Source organism: Engystomops pustulosus, chromosome 1 (assembly GCF_040894005.1).
Source record: "Engystomops pustulosus chromosome 1, aEngPut4.maternal, whole genome shotgun sequence".
In the NCBI taxonomy this organism is placed as follows: domain Eukaryota; kingdom Metazoa; phylum Chordata; class Amphibia; order Anura; family Leptodactylidae; genus Engystomops; species Engystomops pustulosus.
In genome coordinates this window covers 52,092,326-52,117,560 of record NC_092411.1, presented here as the reverse complement: position 1 = coordinate 52,117,560, position 25,235 = coordinate 52,092,326, and the positions used below count along the sequence as shown (strand labels likewise).

Genomic DNA, 25,235 nt, shown 5'->3' with positions numbered 1-25,235 from the left:
GTTGCTTGCCGGCAGGACGTCTCTGTGTAAGCTTGGAATGCAAGGGTGGGGGGCTATGGTGCAGAGAGGAGCTCAGCTCTGTGCAGCATCAGACAGGAGAACAAAATGTCTTCCCGACCCTAAAGTCATAAGTTTAACGGTCGGAACCATGGGCAACTGAAATTGTGTACACCAGGACTGATAAAGACAGGTTGGAAATTCTGTATTTTTGAGAATGTGTTATTTTTCTTATCCCGAGTATATTTAAGAATCTTGTCTTTGTGGGAATACCCTTTTAGGTTTTGGGGCACCGATATTTCATGTCAGAAATATACTATAGTGTGTACAATTAGTTAATTTAGTTTTGTGAGTGAACATGCTTGCTTCTTGATTACGGAAGATCGGCAAACAACTTAATATCCCAAGTTGCAGTCATTAGTGTTGCTAATAACGTTCCAAAGTATTACCAAAAGCAGGCTCATTACAGCACTTAAAGCCATTCGCTAAATTAACCACAATACAAGTTTTCTTTTCCGACAATGCTGCTTCAACTCACAATAAGCCTGGCCAGGGGAGGGATTGTGGCAACTGACAAATGTGCTACAAACAACTCTATAATGAGAATACATCATTTTCCATAGAGAAGCTGTCCTTTAAAGGTTTCTAAGGAGGGATCCCAGGTATCATCACTGTATTTTCTGTTTGTCACAGTTGCTATTTAAAAAAGATAAAGGCTGCATATTTAGTGCCAACTATTGGAGGTAACTATTATATGAGTCTGCATGCTAGAAAGAAACTTTACTATGAGTGAAAGACACCTATCTCTTCAGCTTGAGAGATAATCTTCCATTTTTATAATAACATTTTGCCAGGGAGCAATTTCTGCCCCATAAGTGCTCTATAAGGAACACTGCAATTCCTGAATAACTGGAGTGTTGAATAATGCCTGGTGTAGGGCCTGAAGGGAGGAGCATGACTCCTTGCTAGAACATAGATTCATGCTCCTCCCAAGGAAAACAGTATGTATTTCCCATTAAGGAGCATCCATTATAAATTAAGTTTTCGTTTGAGCAGACTTCTGCATAAGCCCTTTGCTAAAAATGAACTATTGATGGAGCACCAAAAAAAACAAGTGACCGCTTGAACTGATGCTGGAAAAGGCAAATGGGGACGACAGGCAATTTCTAACCGTAAAGCCATATAAAAGTAATTTATAGCCTACACTAAACACTTGCTGTAAAGGTCTTTAAATACCTATTTCTGAATGATTTATAACCTCAATGGATGTGCCAAATGGCAGCAACAATTCTAGGTGGTATATATACAGTTTGTCCTTCAGAAGAAATCATCTTTCATGCAGCCTATTGGGAAAAAACCTATATCTTTGGCTGGGACTACAGCTGTAATTAGTTTAATTAAATCCAAAACTTGTCAACCTCTGCCCAGAGCTTCTATTCTCTTTCTACAATTAAACAGGATCAGAACTCTGTCAATGTTACCAGACATTTTAGGAGATTTTTTTTATGATTCTTTTTAAAGGGGTATTCCCAGACAGGATTCATAAATATACTCAGTATAACACATTCTCTAATTCACTGTTATTAACAAAAATACAGCATTTCACAGATATAATAGCAACCTGTCTCTATTAGTCTTGGTGTATGCAATTTCTGTTGCCTCAGAATCTGACCCGAAATTAGAAGTCTAGCGGTGAGAGTGTCTGACGCTGCACACTGTGTTTATAAACCTGGACCATGCTAATCTAACCACACTGTCAGCACACAATATTTCACACATATTTTGTCTGCTTAGAGACTCTGGAATTTTACACTAAACAACCTAGGGAGTTATAGGAGCTAAAAAGGTAAAAAAAACTAAAGTAAAATTTTAAAGTAAGGGGATAAAATCTTTATTATATCACTAGGGGATTGAAATTTGAGAGTTTTCTTTCAATGGCAAACCCCACTAAGTAATGCAAATGTAGTATAGTTTACTAAACAGATTCTAACATTTTTAAATGTCTAGCAGTAACGGAAAAATATATGCACATTACACTGCATTAAATTTGCAAATAATTTGTTATATATATGTGTGGATTCTGCTTGATTCCAGTTACTGTATTGTGAATGGATGACTAAATATCCATAAAGTACAGTTACTGCCTGCACCAAGATTTAGAAACAAGCATAATTTGTAGTTTTCTTTACATCAAGGGTAATAACTTGTTATTGAATTGCTCTGTGTGGAGTTTTCTAGAAATTAGTGCAATAAATAGTTTTTGTGACCTTCAAATACAAACTACAAATAGAAAAATTTCTACTTCAAAGATAAATAAAAATGGAATTCCCTCCTCTAACCAGCTTTTCTGAGATCCAAAGTGTTGATCCTTGGCATTGCTTTGCGTCTAAGAATATGAGATTTGGGTGAAGTAGTAACCGTTAGACCAATTTGCAATTCCAAAGACAAAAAGTAGCAATCCTTACATACGTATTGACCTGTTGTATCTTTTGTAAATTAAAAAAAAAAAAACAACAACTAAAATAGGTTCAAATGTACAGGATCCAGAACTTAAAATAGTTGTCAAGAGACTTGACAAGTGTCTGATTGATAGATGCCTGACAACTAGGACCCCCACTAACCACTGGAACAGAGTTCCAATCTTTTGGTTAATGTGCGTTTACTTTTTTCTAATCTGTTCAACTCTATAGGACTGCTAGAGATCGCCATGGGTTGTATTCTACATCTCTCTTCTTTTGTCCAAAGGAGATAAATCGAATGAGGATCGATTTTATAGAAAGGCTTTAAGTCTAATTTCATGAATCACATTTTTTTTTTATAATAAATATATACTTTTTTGCATTTTATTTATTATTGATTAGTCTTCTTGAGTCACTTAGATGCAGTAACTTTGATTAACCTAACAGAAAAAGTGCACAAAATAATTAGGTTATTAAGGTTAAATTTGGCCCAAAATAACTAAGCTACATTGTATCCATGGAAAGGAAGTAAATGTGTTCTATAAAGTACAATATATAAATCTTAAAAACTTTCAGTGTCCAAAGAATGTGTTCAATTAATTGTGTGCCATTGTCTGAAGTGAGAACATAATTATATACAGAGACTTTAGTATGAACTCTCAATACAAAGAAGTCTCTGAACTTAGAAGTACAAAATCTGTGCACCACACCATAACATTATTAGCACATTTAGATGACAATGTGTTAGATTTCCGGTGGTGATCACGATGTTGTTCAGTAAAAAGGCACATGCAGATTTACTAGACAAAATAATGGCAATATCTGGTAAATGCCAGATCTTTAACTAATATGCCAAAAATAACTACTATGCTACAAGGTAAGTGTCCATCAGTGGGTTTGGTACTATGTAATTTTCTTTTTAATTGATGAAAGTTCTTTCTGCATCTCTATGAACTTTGGACGATTTTCTGGCTTATATTCCCAACACCGTTGCATGATTTTGAAAACTTCCTCTGGGCACTTCTGTGGAGCAGACATTCGATAACCTGCAAGTAAAGTACATTATGGTAAAACCAATGATCATGTAATCATTAAAAATTATTCAATATACAAAACAATTTAAATTATAATGCAAAATAGTGGCATGCTAGAATCAGCATCTTTGAGAATTAAAAAAAGATTCAATAGGTTAAAAAATATATAACAATTATTAAATTGTTATATAAACAGTCAATAGAGCTTTACCTCTTAAACATTCAATAGGTTTTAAGCCCCTATTTCACCACCATCTCCCCTTAAATCAAAACTGGTTTGGGGCCCCAGATATGGTATTGTAATCCCCAGCTCTCCCTATAATTTCTTGCTTACTTTCTTTCAATTTCCTGGTGGAGAGCCACTGATTTGCAGCCACTGGTAAGCACAGATTACTGTGTAGAAGCAAAGGACACTAAACTTCCCAACAGTCAGGGGTTGGAGAAAGGAGAAAAGAACTCTCGGCTCAAGATTTCTGGGAGAGTTCCAAAGGGTCAAGGGATTTACTTTATATCCATGAGTGGCCTCCTTTGCTAGGGGACAACACAAGAATCAAAGTCCCCTGGAAAATGGAAGAGAAGTCCAAGAGAACACTCATTGGATAATGTAGGTCAAGTGACCGGCACTAAAAACAGCAGTACCGCAGCACATAGGACCTGGGAGCTAGAGCAAGGCAAGTATACATTCTTTCTTCCCTCTGTCTCCTGTATGTTTTCTATACTTAGGCCATGTTCATTGGGCTAGTCTGCCGCCTACACCTAGTCTGTAAATTCCCCTTAATGAGTTAACTGTATTACATTTCTGACTGAGGGACTGAGCTACGCTGGCTTTCATGCAACAGAAATCGGGAGACGGGCCGTCAGACAATCTGACTAATTCGGACTGAGCGCAAGATTTAACTTTCAAATTGTGAGGCAAGATCAAGCTCTTACATGCACCAGGAAGAAGAAGGTGAACCCCGGCGGATCTGAGTGGGGAAGCGACACATGCAGGATATCGGGCGCATGATCTTAGTGAATTACGGCAGAGTGCATTATCGGCGGAACAATGCACTTTGGGTGAAGTCTTCAGACAGGTAAGTAAATGTGCCCCGCTGTTTTTAAACCTCTGTGTTGTTCACTATACATATGTATCTGAATTGATCTCTGAGTTTAGATGGTTTAGTGTTATCTTTGCATGCATCCTATATGTTTATTGGTATAATGTTCATATCTATACTAAGTTCCTTGTTAGTCAGAAGTGGCACTTTCCTTTCTACTCTCAGGCTTCCTTATTTCTTTTTACCACTTGTGTAATCACAATTGTTGCTAGAATGATATTTACCAAAATTATAAATAACAATATAGTTAAATTGGCACATAGATTTTTGCATCCAATGTTTGATCTTTTATTTGGTGAAAGCTAGTCTGAAGTGGAGTTTTTCCTCTGTGATGCCAATTACAGATAGCAGGTTTTTTGGTTGTTTGCTTGCCTCCGACTGGCAGAGAAGCAGTCACCTGTCAGAGTGAAGTTAACAAATGCATGCTGTTCATGTAGCATAGAAATCCACAATATATTAAAAAAACCTAATTAATCATAACTTTGTGTATGCAGTTAGTAGAAGTAGGATTGTGAACAGAGACAACGACATAATAAAAAGGGTTATATTTTACCCTTTTCTACTTGTTCCCGAGCTTGTTGATTGGTCATTCCTGGATAAGGACACATCCCCAAACTGAAAGTTTCCCACAAAAGAATACCAAAGCTCCACACATCACTTTCAGAACTATATCGTCCTGTAGCAACAAAAAAACAAAAAGTAATGTTGAAACATGACACAGAAAATAAGGAATAAAGCGGCACACATTGGCATAATAGAGGATTAATTTAACTATAAACTATATGAAGTTGTTACCCTTTGTGACTTACGAAAGCTTTCTTGCATTAAACTTTAATCAGATTTTTGGTATTGAGAGCACAAAACATTATGCCCAGACTAATTTCTTTTGGTGGTATTGTATCATACTGCCTCGAAATATAATCTGTTCTGTGCCTTACACTATGCTATGCAGGGTTACATGAGGGATATACATTCAAATGAAAAAATATATAATAAAGGTTAGAAAAATAAATAATATCTAGTCCACACACTTGATAAAGATAACAAGCAATATAAAAAACAATTTTTTTAAGGAAATCTAGCATCAGAAACAAGCTTGATAATCCAGTGACGCTTACTCATAGATCCAGGTACTGTGACTGTTATCTTCTTATATTTGTTATCCATTGCTTCCTTCCCTCTAAAATCAACTTTTTAACTTATGCTAATGAAATACCTGGGCTACTGGAACGGTTCCCAGAGCTCTTTGCTGTAGATTTATAGGCTGTTAGATCTATGTGTCTTATCCTGCCCCTCTGCTCATGCTTGGCACTATCCCTCCACCTGCCTGATGTAATCTCAGCGCAGCAGAGGAAGTTTCAGGACACATTGGAAAGTGCTCCTTGAAAATTGTAAAGGCTGTGAATCTTAAGCACAGAGGGGCTCTTGGAACCACCCTAGTAGTCTTTCAGGATCATTAGCATAAGTTTAAAATTTAATTTTGGAAGGAAAGAGGCCATGGATAACAAATATAAGAAGATTACCACAGTCATAGTGCCTAGATCTATGAGGAAGTGTCCCTGGTTTATCATGCTTCATCCTGAGGTTTGATTTCCTTTAAAGGCTATTTTTCTGCATTCATAAGGTTTAATTAAACATTTTCATTTTAAAATTATAGCTACAGTAACAGACAAGGAAATAGGGAAAAAGAGGCCTTTCAATGCAATGATTCTGGGGCATAGGACTAAAAGTCAAAGGAGCACTCTAGTCACAGCTGATTCATTGAATTATACCATGTACAGGGCCTGAAGGGAGGACTCTTTGTTCTAGCAAGTTTCTAGGAGAACAACTAAAACAAATCAAGCTCCTCCCTTCAGGCCCTGCACCATGTATTAATGAAATAAGTTTGAGTGGAGTGTTTCTTTTAATCTGGATGGGTTACCAACCACAATGATAGGCCAAGATTCATCTTGACACGCCAATAACATGAATGAGGGTAGGCCATCTTGGTCATACTCGTGGAAATAAGGTGGGGGTACGCATAATGTAGGATAGCCGGATGCCTATAGCTTTTACTCCAAACACACTGACATTTGGTCGTGAAACCAACAGATTCCAGGGAGCAACACAACAATACAAGGTCGTATGTCACTTGTACTACTATGGGTAGTAGTAGTATAATAATAATAAAAAAACACTTGGCACTCCATTTGATGATGCAAAAACACAGAATTTTACTGGTGTACAAAGTATGACAATCCAAATTCATGTAAGTTTTGGTCTTTACTATAGACTTTCTTCATACACGGATTGCAATGTGTGGAAGAGGATGATGATGAGCCGCTGTGCGACGAGAGGCAGTGGAAAGGCAGCAAGTACTAGTGAGGATAAAAGCAACACAACAATACAAGGTCGTATGTCACTTGTACTACAATAAGCAATCAGTGTGGTTTCATGGTCCTGCCGGGGCCTACTGAATCTCTGGACTTGTATGAGACAATATTGGTTGGCGTGACCAAGTGTGATCAGTGTGGGAGAACATTCATCAGAAAACTAATAACTTCACTGATGGCATGCAAAGGTATCATAGTGAGTACATTTCTGTTTGTAGAGCATTGTAGACAGCCTGTATAATTTGTTTCTATGTTTTCAACATTTACATGTAGTTAACATATTTATGGAGCTTGTTACTTCCTTAATCCCAGGACATTGACTTAATTAAGGACATTGTCCTTAATCCCAAGACACAGTGTTAAAGATTGAAGCTATTTAAGCACTGGTGAAAAATTGTAGGGGAAAACAAAAATAGGTATATCATTTGCTTCAGGAGAAGGATGGGTACCATATGACACTACTGGTGCATAAAGCTTATTCCCAATATAATCATTACATACTATATTCTAGGACATATGTTATGGGATAGAGTACCATTTATACTCGTGTATAAGCCAAGTTTTTCAGCACAAAAAATGTGCTTTCTTCTGTCATGGACATGGCTATGTTTTCTTCATGGCCGCGCATACTATGATGTCAGCACCGGCCATAGTATGCGCCTGCTAGAAGAAAACATGGCTGCGTCTATGACAGAAGAAAGAAGAGGAGCCGCGGAGAAGAAAGAAGACGGAACACGCTGACATCGGGGAGCCGCGCCGACATCGGAGGGTGAGTATATAAGTTTATTTTTTTAAGGGCTATGGGGGCTGGCAGGCTGTATACTACATGGGGGCTGGCAGGCTGTATACTACTGGGGAGGTTTGACCAATGCATTTCCCAGCCTCCGCTTATACTCGAGTCAGTAGTTTTTCCCAGTTTTTGATAGTAAAATTAGGGGTCTCTGCTTATACTCGAGTATATACGGTAATACTGTTGAAAGCAGAAGCTTATTTTGGAATCTTAACCCTATTACACTTTAGTATTTCACTGACCTAAATAGTAGTAACAGTATGTTAACCATTTTGCCGTCAACAAACTCTGTATGCACTTTAACTATCTTTTCCAGCTGTGCTAAATTAGTTTTCAAGTTTAATAGACCATAATTAAGGGCATTCAATGTGCGGTTGAAGGCAACATTCGTTTTCTTGTCTGCTTACCCACTCACTTCATAGTTTGGCATGCTGTAATTTAACACTTTTCAGTGAAGTCATTCCGCTGGTATAAATGTTAAATGTAATTAGGTTTCTCGAGACAGTACAAGCAGAGCCAAAAACACTAGTAAGTACAGTAATATCAGTTCACAAACCACAGAACAGCACTTTTTGAATAGATAAAATGATAATTATGACTGCTGACACTTTTTTGTTAAGCATTAGTCTATTCCTATATATTGCTGTTATGAAAATTCGCTGAACCACTGAGGAAAGTATTAAAGATATGAAAGGACTAGTTAACCCCTTCCCGCCAAGGCCCTTTTTCATTTTTGCGTTTTCATAACTCACTCCCCACCTTCAAAAATCTATAACTTTTTATGTTTTCATGTAAAGAGTTGTGTGTGGGCTTGTTTTGTGCGTACCAAATTGCACTTTATACTGACAGTATATAATATTCTATGCCGGGAAGCTGGAAAAAAAGTTGGTGAAAAAACGCATTTGCACCATTTTCTTGTAGGCTTGGATTTTACGGCTTTCCCTGTGCACCACAAATGACATGTCTATTTTATTCTTTGGGGTCAATAGGATCAAGGGGATGACATGTGTAGATTTTATTAAGTTTTCATACATTTACAAGAATTAAACCCTCCAGTACAAAAATTTTTATTTTGGCATATTCTGGTGCTAATAACTTTTTTATACTAAGGTGTACAGAGCTGTGGGTGGTGTCATGTCTTGAGACTTTTGATGACGTTTTCAATGATTCTATTTTTTGTACGCTCTTTTGATCACTTTTTAGAGAATTTATTTATATTTTTCAAAATGGCAAAAAAAATTGCCATTTTTTGCCTTTGGGCGCTATTTTCCAGTTACGGGGCATAACACATTGAAAAACCGTTATTATATGTTGATCGGGCATTTTTGGACGCGGCGGTACCTTATGTGTTTATGATTTTTACTGTTTATTTATATTTCTAGGGAATGGGGGAGGATTTTAGGTTTTTTTTATACATTTTTTAGCTTTTTCTTTTTTTGCTATTTTACAGACCCCTAGGGCACTTTACTACTGTATGGCAGTACTTGGGGATTCTACTCCTCAATCATTACAATGTGTGAATCACACATTGTAATGATAAAGGTTAAAACGAGACAGCCTCAAGTCTACGGAAGACCTGAGGCTGTCATGGCAACCGCTCGCCAACCCCGATGTCACTGGGAGCGATGATCTTCACCAAAATGGTGGCACATGGGCATCTTTTAGCTGCTATATGCAGCGAAGACTTACTGGCTATGGAGAGGGTAAGGTCAGCACGTGAGCCTTCTCCATTTACTCGCAGCCGGTAAGGGGTTATTATAGGTAGTTTGCCTCAAATGTTAGGTATGAATGAATTGCTCCAGTGTAGAATGCCTTGCCTAGCAATAGTTCCATTACATTCTTGCTTCTGCACCTCTTTGTTGCCATGGTTTGTTTTACAACTCATCTACTAATAAGTTGAGAGAAGTACTTAAACCTCCAGCTCTTCAGATTAGTCCAACATAAGGAAAACAGAAGTGCGGTGTCAAATAATTGTCATTATACGTGACTATTTTTTATCATTTTCAAAAAATGAAGCAGTCGAGAGAAATAATAGTCTTTTCCAAGTGTTTGTGGAGTGCACTGGCCGTGATTGAATCAGGCATGATTTGTATGGGTGTGGTTCATCCCTTCTCTACTTCACCTGATTATGTTGTTTTGAGATGCTGATTGTATAGAGATAGGGTGGATTAAGGAGAAATTTAAATACAGAGAGGATACTCATTAGAGAAGACTAACTAAATTAAGTTGCTTTCAACACTAATTTCTCGCAATAGAATTCATTATTTGTTAACGTGAAAGTTTTTTCTATATTTTATATCTGACTATTTTTGTTTCCATAGACTTAAAATGGAAAGAGGCCTTTTCACTAGGCTATGGAAAGGGGTGCAGTGTACCTCCTGTCCTCCACTTAGGTACAAATCTTAGAGGTGGGACCAGCAACTACCGTGTATTTATAAAATGTCATGTGGTAATAAATATTACACATGAGAAAACCACCATAAACAGCAATCACAGCTCTTGACTTGGTCAGTAACCACTATTATTGGCCTATTTGATATGAAGCTTGAAGCAGTTGGCTTCACGTCCCAGTAGCTGCACTATCATTGGGAGCTGTAGCGATTGTACCGATGCTTTGTGGTGCCACCAAAAGTCAGCCACCCATGATCAACTAATGAAGGCAAGAAAATTGATCAGAACTCATTTAGGAGAAATTTGCAATGTTTAGAGCAACCAAGACAGACTCTCTTGAAATGTTTGGCCACCAGGAATGTCATTTTTAGCTGGTGACAGGTTCCAAAAGCTGGTTTTAAAATAGCTTTTGTCAATATTCTGAATCATTTCAGTACTTTATAAAATGTTTCCATGTTAACTGGCCCCATGCCAGAAGCATTTAGTGACTCCCTGGGAGGGGGGGTGGGGGGGGGGGGGGGACACAGGCACACATGCTGCCCTTCCCACCAGACACTTCTGGGAAAGAGCCAGGTAATGTAAAATAAAGCTTTATAAAGTACTGAAATGCACCATTTATTCTGCTAATAATAGAGAGTGTGGAAAACGTTATCATTAATAACATCCTGTAGAATTAAAGCAATGTATGTGGATGAGTATATATAAATCTCACTCACAATACTGTTACAATAAAACTCAGTAAATGAATAGCTTACAGCAATAAATTCAATGCAACTACTCATTTGGTGGTTCGGACCATAGGCAGATATTTTCACCATCTCGTTATTTTCCGCTGACAAGCTATTATAGAGCTTCAAAAATTTTATTATAGTAACATGTATGTCTAACACAATTTTGACAAGTGATTAACATATACTAGAACACAATAAAATATATATTCTTGGACACTGAAAAATAATTGAATTTTAAATTAAGAAAATAAGTCTTACCATAATTGAGGGCTTCTGGTGCTGTCCATTTGATAGGAATTTGTTTTAAACCAGAAGATGAATATATTCCATCATCCTCTTGACGAGACATGCCAAAGTCACTGATTTTCAAAACATTATTTTCACCTACAAGACAATTTCGTGCTGCCAGGTCCCTAGGAAACAAAAATGTGTTTGAAAGGAATTGAATTCACCCACAGATTAACACTAGCACATGAATAACTCTACAACTTGTGATTTTGTTTCTCCTTCTAAGGCAGCCAAAAACAAAATATAAAACACCTGGTAAAAAGATCAGTAACATTTCCTTGTAGTCTGTGGATATTTATTTTCATTGTATTTCGTCTCCTATTTCTAACATATAATTTCTAATTGTTCTGCTTTGAGAGAAGCATATCGCAAGATAGGAGTGAATTCTCAGCACAGAAAGCACACTGCATGTACAGCATGGACAGCAGGTAACCAAAAACTAATTTATATAGTTTCAAATATATTTGGATTTGAGGCTCCAGCCCTACAGTTTTTATCTACCTCTAGACTAGACTCTTCTGTGAAACAATGGACTGTGTCCTTGATTCTGCCTCCCCAAATTTCTGCAATTAGTGATGCCCTGAGGCGGAGAGACTCAATATGACTCATGGACACACACAGAAAGTATCTCCTGAGAGACACAAAATAGACACAAAATAAGTCACACAACCAAGATCCTTGGATATTAGTTGAAACCATTTTATCTTTTTCAGGGAAATTAATAAGCAATATTGCAATATATGACGACAGTATGGAATAAGGATTGAATGCAGCATACGTACACCTTGAAACACTTTAAAAGCTAACAATTTATATTAATAAAAATTTGAGGGCAACTGTGAGACTACATTCTTCTAATCTCTGGCTGTCTCAGGTATGCATATAAAAAGAAAAACACTCTCAGTCCTTATACACTGTATGAAACAGGCCATCTGAGTTCCGACCATCATTGGAGGCAATGAAGGACCCGAGTCAAGCAGATAAAGCAAGTCAATTGCCTACACTAGCCAACATTAAAAATTTTTGTTGCAATCCTTCTTATGTTAGAATTGTGGACACTGTGCCATATGAGGTTGAAGAAGACACATGAGGGTAAAAAGAATATGTTAAGGCCACACAGCATGTGCCTTTCTATAGGACACAAACAATGGTCCCACCGAGTAAGCTTTACTCACCAGCCGATGAAAATAATAAAAGACTACATGGGTAGCAATACAGTGGGTACAGAAAGTATTCATAGTTTCATTGCAGCCAATTGGTAAGATTAAAAAAAAAGTTCTTTTGAATGCTCATTCAGATACACAGAAATGTAGATAATTTTGCTAATTTATTCAATATTTAAAACTGAAATATCACATGGTCACGAGTATTCAAATCCTTTGCTGTGACACACATTTAACTCACATGCTGTACATTTCATTATGATCCTCCTTGAGATGGTTCTACTCCTTAATTGGAGTCCAGCTGTGATTAATTAAACTGATTGGACTTGATCAGGAAAGACGCAAACCTGTCTATATAAGACCTTACAGCTCACACTGCAGGGCACATGAGAATCATGAGGTCTAAGGAACTGCCCGAGAAGCTCAAAGACAGAATTGTGGCAAGGGACACATCTGGCCAAGGTTACAAAGGAATTGCTGCAGCACAGTGGCCTCCACAATACTTAAAACGAAAGAAGTGTGGGAAGACCACAAGTCTTCCTGGACTTGGCTGTCCAGCCAAACTAAGCAATTGTGGGAAAAAAAGAGAGAGGTAAAGAAGAAGAAAACCAAGATCAGTTCTACAAAGTCAACTATCACTGCAACCCTCCACCAGTGGGGGCTTTATGGCAGAGTGTGCTGGCAGAAACCTCTCCTCAGTCAAGATCTATAAAAGCCTGCATAAGATTCTCTGATGTGACAAAGATTGAACATTTTGGTGTTAATTCTAAGCGGTAAGTGTGGAAAAAAACAGCCACTGCTCATCACCTGCCAAATACAAGCCCAACATTAAAAAAAAGCCGGTGGCAGCATCATTCTATGGGTTTTTTTTCCAGCTGCAGGGACAGGATGACTGGTTGCAAAAGCAGTAAAGATGAATGCGGCCAAGTACACATATCTAGGATGAAAACCTCTTGCAGAGTGCTCTGGACATCAGATTGGTCTGAAGGTTCACATAAGCACACAACTAAAATTACAAAGCAGTGACTTCAGAACACCACTATGACTATTTTTGACTGGCCCATCCAGAGCACTGACCTAAACTGAATTGAGCACCTCTGGGAAGACTTGATAATGGCTCTCACAAAGTTCACCATCCAACCTGGGGGAAATGGAGAGGATCTGCAAGGAAGAGGCAGAGGATCCCCAAATCCAGGCGTGAGAAACTTGTTGCATCATTCCCAAGAAGACTCTTGACCATACTAGCTCTAAAAGGTGTGTCTACTCAATACTGAGCAAAGGGTTTGAATACTTATACTCATTTTTTCTTGTTTCAGTTTTTCTTCCTGCCAATATGGGGTGCAGAGTGTACATAATGAGCAAAAAAAAAGAATTTTGATATTACCACCTGGCTACAATGAAACAAAGAGTTAATTCTGAATACTTCCGTTACCCACTGTAGGGGAAGCAATAGGACCTGTCCTGTCTTTTACTGCCCAGGGAGCCTGCTCATGCACGGAATCCATTGGCCTTGTGTATGAGCCCATGTAAAGTAAATGATCACGTGTGCTACCTATAAAAAACACAACTATCACATGTCTGAACAACCTCGCCATATACATGAGCCCCAAGTCTATTTTTACGTGTGCTGTTGCCAAATACAAACAAAAAATGAAGCAAATAGTATTTATACCATGATTTATGTTTGTTTAGAAGTCTGCTTGAGGGGTGAGAGGAGAAAAGCCCCGTTTTCTTAACACTGAAGTGGTTAGAGTAAGAGAAATGGCAGAACGCAGATGTTCTATACAGTTCTTGCAACTCCTATACAGACAAACCCAAAAGTGAAAATCTGACAAAAACTCTTTGTTAGGAATTTGAGAATCTCCTGCTCACCAATGGTAGGGTATAAATAAAATAAGGGTATATGTTTGTGAAACCAAGTTCATGCAAGATGCTATATTGAAAGAACTAAACATTTTATACCATGTCACAATGTTTGTGCCAAGAAACTGCAGATACTAAAAAAGCTTTTGAGAAGCAAAAGTCATCAAGAGAAGAAAAACTTGCTGTGATCATTCACACATGTCTAACATACTAACGATTACTCCAGACGCCGAACACTTTGAAGTATGCATAAACAGGCCGAGGACAGAGAAATGAATATTGATCAGCTGCACATTAATGGAATTTTCTTCAAGTATGGTACTGAAGCAATATTAAGTATGACACACAAAGTCATCAGTAATAAGTAGCGTGAAAGATTATGCCGAATTTTTGAATTTTTATATGACATTTCCTTCCAGAATTTTCTCCAATATAAGAATGAGGGGGCTGCATGTGCTGTATATATGCAGAGTGGAGAAGCATTTGTTTCCATGTGTTATTTATGATCTACCGGTAGAAGATTATAAAGGTGATATGTTTTGTCTCTTTCAGTTTATCATCGCACATCCATTTAATTTAAGAACAATTCTTAATGGGAGAATGGTTTTAATCTTTACTGTTTGATACGATCTTGTAGAGGCTCAGTGACTTTGAAATAATTCTCCGGTCTATAGAAATGTTTCCTCACTACAGATCATTATGAAGATCAGAGGTACAATTTTGTTAAATTGACAATAGGCAGAACCACCAAAGCAAATGCAACTATATGCACACTTTTTTTTTATCTCGTACACTAGTCATAGAAACATTTGAAGAAATTCCTCATGAATGCAGGGCATGTTTTATGAACTGCCTCTGCACATTCCGGTTTTATATATAAACATATAAGAGGCAATACATTTAAATATCACGGCAGGGTGGGCGCATACATTTGCATCATTTGAGAAGAAAGTAATAAATAGGGAACTGCGGTGCATTCTTCAAGGTAGAAACTGTTCTCTGACCAATAAATCACTCAATATAACTACAATAAAAACTATTTTAGTGTCTCTCAGAAATCTCTGCTTATTCCTTCAGCTCTAATAAGGTCTCCATCATACTGGTCGTTTCTTGATGCTTGGCTGTATCCTATCTACTACTCATACACAAAAAGACAATACAGGAAATTGTATAGACCATACAACTCCATACTGCAGCTATAGGAAATACAACAGTAAGGTTGTAAGTGTAAAGGAAACATATAATAAACTTTAATTTAAGTTTGTTTCAAGGCTAAAAATAAGTTCAAAAAGATTAAAAATGTTGCAAAGCTCAAGATTTATGTAGAGGTGAAATAAAATTTTCAAAGTATTTTGTTGTGTTATAGGTCAAGTTAAAGTTTATTGAATCTGTAATAAAACAAATCTCTTGCAGGTCTGCAAGGCCCCTAACATGAAAACATTTGTTTTTATGTATGGAATGAAATTCATATTCACTTCTACCAACAAATGTTTATTTACTCTGCTGTTTTAGGTCATTATGGCGCTTTGGATTGGCAGTCAGGAAGTAAAAGAGTAATAAAGTGTGACCAACTGGTTAAAGGAGTATTCTAGGAATAAGCATAATTCATATTCAAATGGGTCATTAAATATAAGCTACAATGTAATTAGTTGCATTTAAATTTTTTCTCCCCTTAGCAGAATAATGTTGTGGACATGCACTATAATGAAGAATTAAAATGCTACTATTAAAATGCCTTTTAATCAGTCCTATGACTTTGTGAAGGAAAAGCAGGACATAAGATGACCGCTGGTCACATGTCCACTGCACATGTCCTACACTTGCCTGGGCAGGTCATGTGATCATCACTATGTTTGGCTTGTAGAACTCCATTCTCATGAATTATGGGGGTCAATTCACATGACCAGAGGACTCCTGCTGTTGGACACCAACCAATCAGAATATCACTTATTCTGTAGCTACAAAATAACAATCAAAGTTTATACAACCCCTTTAACCGTATACTAACGTCTTGTGAATTTTTATACAATGCGAACTTCTTACCGTAATTAATCTGGTTCACCTTTGGACTGCCTGGTTTAAGTTTATGTTTAAAGGTATACATACCATAGGGGGTGTACTAGCCTGGCCGGGCACTGGGAGCGAAGTTTAGTACATGTCCCAGTAGCCTCTACAGTTAATTTACGTACTACTAAAATAAAGTTTTAACTCGTTAGGTTAGGTTCCAGGAATATTAAATGGCAGAGGCAGACAGGGGGGCTCTACCATTACATCTACTTCTGATTGTAGATTCCTCATAGTATGTTTCCTTTAAGTTAGAAAATAAGAAAATATGCCCAGTTTCTTTAAAAATGTATACGATTAGAACGTTATGGGGGGTTCTCAGGCCTTCGGGTTAACTGGGACAAATCGGCCCTCTTTCCCTTATCTGATGTAGGGGTACACTCCCTCCCCGTCCCAGTCCGGGTGGTGTCCACCTTTAAATATCTGGGAGTCCAGGTGTCACGCAAGGTCCAGGCATTTACGGAGTTAAACATTACACCCCTGATAGCTGCAACGGAATCGCGCCTAAAAGCCTGGTCCACTCTCCCCTTGTCTTTGTACGGGCGTATTAATATATTTAAAATGATTTTTCTCCCAAAATTTCTATACCTTTTTCATGCTTGTCCTATACTACTTCCTAAGAGTCTGTTTAAACGCATAGACGTCATTCTCAGGTCCTTCTACTGGCAGAGTAGTGCCCCACGATTCAGTCTAGCGCTGCTTCAGGCTCCCAAGTCTAGGGGTGGACTGGCTGCCCCGGATCTGTATCTTTATTACCTGGCTTCCCAGCTAGTATATGCCCAGTGGTGGATAGATATAGACATGGGTAATGCAGCTACTGCACTGGCTGGTGCCCTGGTGGGTTCCTACGAGGCCCTTACAAACCTGCTGTACAGATACAAGTCCCCATCTGATACCCCACTTCCCCTACGTACGGTAGCGGTGTGCTGGCGTAGGGCGCAATCCCTGGTAGAAATAGGCAGCCCTCCCCCTCTCTCGCCCAGGACTCCATTGTGGCTCAATCCGTGGCTCTCTCACTTCCTCTCCCTCCCGGGCTGGACAATGTGGGGGGCGGCGGGGGTGAAATTTGTAGGTCAGCTCTTATCCCCGGAAGCAGAATTACTCAGCTTCAACGAGATAAGGGAGAGACATACGGTACCCAATACGGCTAGCTTCCATTACACGCAACTGCGACACGCATTCAAAGCCCAATTCGGCTCCTTCAGCCTGACAGTGAAATTCTCCAAACTAGAGACTCTGATGAGTACCCCGGACCTCCCTAAGCCACTCACTCAGTGCTATGCTCTTCTACAAGAGCAAAAGTCCAGACCGTTTGATAGAGCCTGTGAACGCTGGAGACAGGATATCCCTGACCTGTCAGATGATGACTGGAGGGAGGTCGAACTGTCCTACTTCACATCTGTAGTGAGCGCGAGGGACTTCCTGATCCAATCTAAATTCCTCCATCGAGTATATTTCACCCCTGCTAGACTATTCCGCATGGGAGCAATGCCCAATGACCTTTGCTTTCGCTGTCAGGCTGAAGTCGGATCCTTCCCGCATTGTGTCTGGTCCTGCCCTAGGGTCCATGTCTTCTGGTCCGAAGTGCTGGAGTTCCTAAACTTACACTTTGATTTCCCACGCTTACTGTCTCCCTCTGTGTGTCTCCTCGGCATCATAAACGAAGTTGTCAATGGCCACTATGACAAAATTTTCTTTAGGTTTGTCCTATACTACGCCCGAAAAGTGGTGGTGATGACCTGGAAGGACCAGGAGCCCCCTCCATTAAAAAGATGGATACTACTCATTAATAGTGTCATTCCCCACTACCGGTCTCTGTATACCAACCGGAAGTGTCCCCAGAAGTTTGATCGCATCTGGTCCAGATGGTGCGCGACTCCCCATACAGCCTTATAATCACGTATGATATATACTCCTCTCCATGATGAAGGAGACTGAGCGTGCTGGTATGTGTGTGTGTGTGACTGATTGTCTATGTGTCAATAGTTATTTGTGTTGTATCAAGATGTCTGGCTACAGTATCCTGCTGTTATCTACTGTGTAATATCCCTCAGTTAGTTTTGAAACGCAGTAAGAACCTGACTGTTACCATGGTTGTTGCTTAATAATCCTGTATTGGGGGGAAGGAAATATGTAACAGACAATCTTGTTCTTCGGTTTTGTTTATTATGTTTGTATAAAAATTCAAAAAACTGCAAAAATAAATACTTTTAAAAAAAAAATGTATACGATTTCTTTCTTTCTGCACAAATACAGGATCTGTAACGTACTGTAAAATACGTTGCCACTCCACATTAACAGAAATAAAGAAATAACCCTTTGTTGTGCCTTCATATATCCTAGGTCTTTGAACCATCTAATCAAATGCAATCACAAGGTTGTAATGAATATTAATCTCTGGCGACTTCATATAAATCAAACAATAATGACAGCACAGGTACTTTAAGCTCCACAAATAACTGGCAGGGCTTGGCCAGACTCCGTCTTTAAGTGTTTTGTTTATTTGTACTGGGGTTTCTAGCGCTGCTTTAGTGTTCTCATTAAATAATAATTTACAACTGCTGACAGCACACATAGAAGATTATGTAATGACAGTCGCTATCAAATACAAATAATATAAGTTGAATATTACACATTTATGACTTTCCCATTATTGTGTTCAGAAAATCTGCTTTAAGGAAACACCAGGAGACGAGGCAGACCAGAGTGGAATACTAATGAACACTACCATGGATATAAAATGATCTTTCTTCATTGAATTTATAATGCACATGAGTTACATGAACTACTTAGTGCTAGGAAAACCCCAAAACTGATTAGAATGAAAGGTTTGTCAATAGAACAGCAGAAAACAAGTTTGGAACGTCATCAGTTCTTCACTTGGTAGCAAAAGGGACATGTCAGATACTGCAATGAATAAAAGTAAAACAAGTCACCGTCATTAAAACTAATGTTCATTACTCAGAGCCATTATAAAGAGAAGATAATTTCTCTACAACAACAAATAATGGCACTGAATACAAATCCAAGTCATGTAAGCAAAAAGTCCGCCAGAAAAAAACGTCAAGACCTGAATCCAAGCAGAAGGTCGTGAATTTCTGTCACTGCATTTGAAAATTGCAATACTCCAAGATGATTTACATGTATAAGGGTGATTCTCATGGGCTAGTTACAAAGCGGGATTTTTTTTGTTTAGACACAGCTCCCTTCTCTTCATGCTAGAAGATTTCAAAGGCAAAAAAAATTCTTAGCAGGCAATGACAAAAATAATATCTCAACACCGACTTCAGTATGTGTTTCTTCCCTGCAGCAACTTTTTTTTTTTTTTTTATAAAGTTTGTTTATACTACCCATGATGGGGTGACATTAAAACAAGAACAAAAAAAATCAATAATCTCGTAGATATATAGAGCCACTTACAGTCAGTAGGAAATGATTGGTTCATACATTGACATTCATACAGGCAAACTGGATCATTACGAGAAAAGCTTTAGAACTAACCTCTCAACTTCAAATATTAAGTATTACTTAAAATATTACTGTCATTTGATGTTTGTTTGGAGTGGGCTGCAAGTATGTGTAATATTTTTATAATATAATTTAGTTTAAATTAAAAACTGCCTGTACAGTCTCTCCTTGGCAATGCTCTATTCAGCATGTATAGAAATAATAGAATGAAAAGTTTTATATAGCTCCATCATATTCCACTTTGCAAATCATGTCATCATGACAACATGGTAAGATCATAACATCATGATAAGATGGGAATTAAAGCCCTGATCAGTAGAGCTTACAAACTTAACTGAAAAAGGACGGCACAGGAAGTGCAATGCTCCAGCTATTATTTTTAAGGTATAAAGAATTAACAAGTAAACAAATGAATCCATATGTGTATGAATGAATCATTGTGTGAGCCATCAACAGAAGCCATCTTTATGTACAGAGCCAATGGTGCATGGGTCTGAAGAATTGAGGACTACCATATTTTCCGGACTATAAGGCGCACTTAAAAGCCTTGGATTTCCTTGGAAATCCAAAGTGCGCCTTATAGTCCGGTGCGCCCTATGTATGGCGCTGGGCAGCGGACCATACTTACATAGGTCCCCGCTACCGGAGACCGGAGACCAACTTCTGCCGCGTGGTCTGCAGTTCCCGCTGGAGATCTGCTGTCTCCGGTAGCGGGGACCTATGTAAGTATGGTCCGCTGCCCTCCTCCACCTCCCCCTCACCTTCCCCACGTCGCCGCGTCTCGTCTTCGGGTCGCGTCGCGGCTCTTCTCCGCGTCGCGTCCCGTCGAGTCTCCGCTCCGCCCCCGGACCTCCGACACGCCCCCGGACCCCGCGCCTTATAGTCCGATGCGCCTTATATATGGAATTATTACATATATAAGGCGCATCGGACTAATGCGCCTTATATTCCGGTGCGCCTAATGGCCCGGAAAATACGGTATTCACTTAGCACTTTTGATACATGTATTTATGCTATGTCTAGTACATTGTGTCTTTTATACATTCCTATAATTTTATCTATTTTGTACTGTGGTTTGGATTAAAGAATATCATTTTCTGAGATTAGTATGTACAGATGTGAGCCAAATGAACCAAAACTGGCTATATTTTCAAGGGCTACAGATTGATTGGTTATGCCCTGGAGGAAGCTATAGAAGGCTAATCTCAGGTCGGGTGTGAGAGTGGATCTTTGTATCTCAGCTCTTTTTCACACCAGCGATGGACTTTACTTTTTAAAGTTGATTTTATTAAATCCTACTTTGTGAAAATCTTTTTTTTTTTTTTAAACTCACTGAATTGCTGACGGTATTATACTATTTGCAATCCTTTCCTCTCCAACAGCCCTCTTTTTTAGGCTCTGTTTCAGGAGGCACCAGGTGGTGGGTGCACATGGGATACACCAGAGCATTACAGTTCTTGCCTGAAATCCAGATGAGGTATAGCACATCTGTGGCTATTCAACTTGAAAGGATTTCTCTCGTCAGTTTCTACTTCAGATGGTGGACGGTATTTGCTGCTAAGTTCTGCATTACCTCCGTATTTGACGTTTTTGAGCAGAGACTGTTTTAGGTTTTTGATTTTACTAATTCGTGCATGTGTTTCTCTTTTCTCTCCATTAGCTTTTATGTGATATTACTAATATCCTTCCTGGCTATGTATAGTTTACAGTACTGTATGCACTAACTAATTAGCAAACTAATTGGTCTGAAGAATAACCCGTATAATAGTGATGAGGCATAATAGATGTTAGTAGAAAACAGGGGTGGTTAGGAAAAAGAGAGACAAAGTTACTCCAAGTTCACACCTGTGTTTGGACTTCTGTCAATTAACTTCTGTCCAAAAACCATAACATAACAATGGATATGTTGAAAAGTCCATTCTTGTTAATGGACTTTTAATTACATCCATTATTCTCAGTTAGCACTACTACTGTAAGAGCTTCCAATATTTGAGTGGCAAATTTTTTTATGTCTGAAATAAAAGGAAGCCTAACGGATGTCTTGTAAACTGACACTGTTGGAAGCCATTAAAGGGAAACTGTCACCACATTTTCACAAATACAGCTAGTGACATAGAGCCATAGTAACTAATTGAAACCCTCCTTTTAGATAAAAATTGTTTATCTCACATCCCCATAAGTCATCTTATAAACTTGTCTTGCATACAGCCGTATCTAGAGGGTGTCGAGGGGGGGCATGGCCTACCCGGGTGAATTCAGCTGCTTTTTATCAGCATTCAGCAATAATGTCGTGACCAGCATCATTTCAGGTCCTTTAGCCTTCTTACATTAGCAAATTGTACACCATGCATAAATGTGATCACATAAAGTGCATGCCTGCATGGACTTCTACTTCATGCCTCCATGCAGCTGTGCGGTGATTTCATGTGAACAGATATATGCATGGAGTACAGTTTGCCAAAGGAGGCTAAAGGACCAGAAATTATGTCAGCCCGAGGAAGCCATGCCCCCTCTGCACCCTCTAGATTTGACTGTATGGAAGGAAAGTTTTTTTTTGATTAACTGTATTTGTATTTTATTTTTTTTACAGATTTTCAAAAATCTTACAAAGGTTTGTGAGACATGAACCGTTTACAATAACGTTGGCCAACAAATCTGGCCTATCCAATAAAAAGTAGCATTAATGAATACAATTAACACATTTATACAAAAAGCAATACTGCTGAGCAATAGGTAATGCCTATCTGATGATCGGAGATAAACAATTCATTTCAACAGAAAGGCCATTACAAGAGGAACATTTGGGAAGCTTAATTGAGCAGAACTATGAAAACAGACAAAACTATGAGAATAGCCACTTGTCATATTTCTTTTAATATGTAGAAAGGGTTTAAAAACATTTATTGACTTAATTCCTGAAACACAGTTGTGATAGAAAGGAAATAGTGCCCCTCCCACTGACAAGAGATGATTTATTGCAGGATTATTAGAGCGTCAAGCATCGCAGATGATTAATGATGAAAAGTTCCACGGGTAAGTGCCCATTTAATATTGTGGTCTTGCACTTGACTATCCTTAAACTCAAAAGAATTCCTAATGGACAGTAAAAAATAACTGCAGCGAACAAAGGAATAAAAACAATAATGGAGAATTTTTTTTTAAAAAAAAGTACCGATAAACATTCACGATTTGGGTTCTATACCCAGCCTAATCATACCACCTTGGCGCATAAGCCAATCTTTACCTGCTTTTGGGCTTTACACCCAGCCTAATCTTACCACCTTGGCGCATAAGTACCTACCACGGACCTGATGAAGGGGGTAGACCACACCCGAAACGCGTAGTCCTTCTATTATACTAATAAACCTATCCTTGAACCTCACTACCTGTGTCGGACCTATTCGGGCAGCACGTCTTATACCAACCTGGGTTTTTCTAAATTCTATATCCACCTGATAAACATTCAAACAGACCAGCTGTTTCTACTGTACACCAAATTTCAGTTTCGTTACGCGAAGTTGTGAACTTAAATCTGAATATGCCATTTATGTGACTTAAAAGGAGTTTTGTTGGCTGTGTAGGGGCTGAAGCAAGTCACTGCAGCTCAGCCTCCTGGTACAATGAAAATAGAGCTGCCTTCTCTCAGTTTCATTCAATGTTTATCAGCCACTTTGTTCAAGAAGCATATTTCCACAGTATACATCTGCTTGAAATGCAATCTAACTAGCATCAGAAAACCCAGGCACGGTGTTCATTAGGAATACTAGAAGCCCTCATTTAAAGATATCGGTCTCTACGATATCAAGATGTATAGAGGCTGTGGTTATCATTTCTGTAACAAAAGCCTTTCCACTCTTCTTTTCTTCACAACATAAAATGTATCCAAGACTTGAATTTGTGCTTCACAATATAAAGCAATTTTAATCATACTCCAAAACAAATTCCTGGCTAACAACACTGAGCATAATTTTGTCTCATCCTTAAGCTCACTTTGCAAGTAAGGATTCTTCTAATGTGACTGAACAGTAAGACAAGCTAATGGGAGGATTTTTCTTTACCCAGTGTACAGCTTCAAGCAAATCTGGAAAAGAATTATGGCATGAGCAACATTATTTTATGGAGCCTGTTCCGTGCACAGCTTACTAAATTGCATAAGTAAAAAACGAGCATGCAAAATATCTTATGTTCATAAAGAAAACTGTCATTGGATTATGATGCTCATATCTAGTAAAAAAAATCTTACTGGGTAATAAATAAAAGGAAGAGTATGCTTCTGTAAACATACAAATATACAGTTTTTAGTTGTTAGGTGAAAGCAATATATGTGCATCTTCCAGGTAGATTCTACAATTAGGCTGTGTGCACAAAATACAAGAAAAAAACCACACATGAGTATATGATATGCAAAGACACAATGGGGAAGCCTGATGTATTGGGGAAAAAAAGACCCTTATAAACTCGAGATGATATTCAGTGGGGAAAAAAAAATTATTTCAATGACTGTTGACCAGATGAAGTCTGGAAACCCATCCCTGCAGTGTGGTCAGACTAGACAAGACTCTGCATGGTCCATGATCAAGTATGGTCACATGGTGTTCAAAATAGTCGTCAGGCTAAGAGCACATGGACGTGTGCCGTTCTAGGGCCACAAACAATGGATCTGTGGTCCATTTTTTTTCCGGTCTGTCATCATTGTGTAACCCGTTTCTGAGCGTTACGTCTGCAAAAATGATTTGTACGGCATCCTTATTTTCCACATTCCAATTGTCTTTTATCGGAAGACAAAGGCCATAAGAATAGACAGGAATAGGACCCGCTCTGAGTTTTCTACAGCCTCCTCATGGATCTGTATAAAACAAATTCATATGCATGGGTACATCGGAATGACATGTCGTCCTGTCATCAGATGCACACAAAGCTACGTTCGTGTGCATGTAAAACAAGCAGTTTCATTAAATTAATGCATTACTTGAGAAAAATTCTGTACCAGGGACAACTCCCAGTTTTATCCACTTGGCCAACTACTCAAACAGCAAATGTCCTGGATGGCAAAATAAAAAAAAAAGTATCTCAGCATAGCCTTTTGAAAAATGGGGCAACTGATTATTGCCTGAATAAAAATGTTTTTATTAAATAGTTTATTAAATAGTACATTGGGTAATGGTCACAGATAAGGACAACTACTCCACTTACACTGGAGACCTAAGAGTACGAAAAAACAATCCAAAGCTGCAGTTGCGATGTGACAATTAAGACAGTTTTCCTTTATTTTATAACTAGTTATTATTTCTTGAATGTTTAATCTTAACAGATGGGATGTACAGGCTACAAAACCCAAAAAAGAAAATTACAGGAAAACTGTTCATTGTCAACTTTTGGCCATATCAACTGCATCTCGAACGCATCATGAATGGACTGTCCATTTGTAACCTAAGGTGGCTGTTCCTAAAAATTGTCAAATTGGAGCTTTTGTACCCACAGCAATGTAATGTTTTTTTTTCTATACTCCCACATTTTT

At 38.4% G+C, this 25,235-nt stretch overlaps 1 protein-coding gene across 1 annotated transcript in view; it reads right to left on the bottom strand.

The window, feature by feature from the left end:
- Positions 1-2,902: 2,902 nt before the first annotated feature.
- Positions 2,903-25,235, bottom strand: part of FER (FER tyrosine kinase) — a 124,616-nt gene continuing 102,283 nt past the window's right edge. Inside the window, exons 19-21 of the mRNA XM_072140454.1 lie at positions 11,130-11,284; positions 5,141-5,263; positions 2,903-3,502 (exon numbers count right to left, since the gene is read on the bottom strand). Coding sequence (XP_071996555.1) covers positions 3,360-3,502; positions 5,141-5,263; positions 11,130-11,284 — 421 coding nt within the window. The 3' untranslated portion in view covers positions 2,903-3,359. The remainder of the gene's footprint in view (positions 3,503-5,140; positions 5,264-11,129; positions 11,285-25,235) is intronic.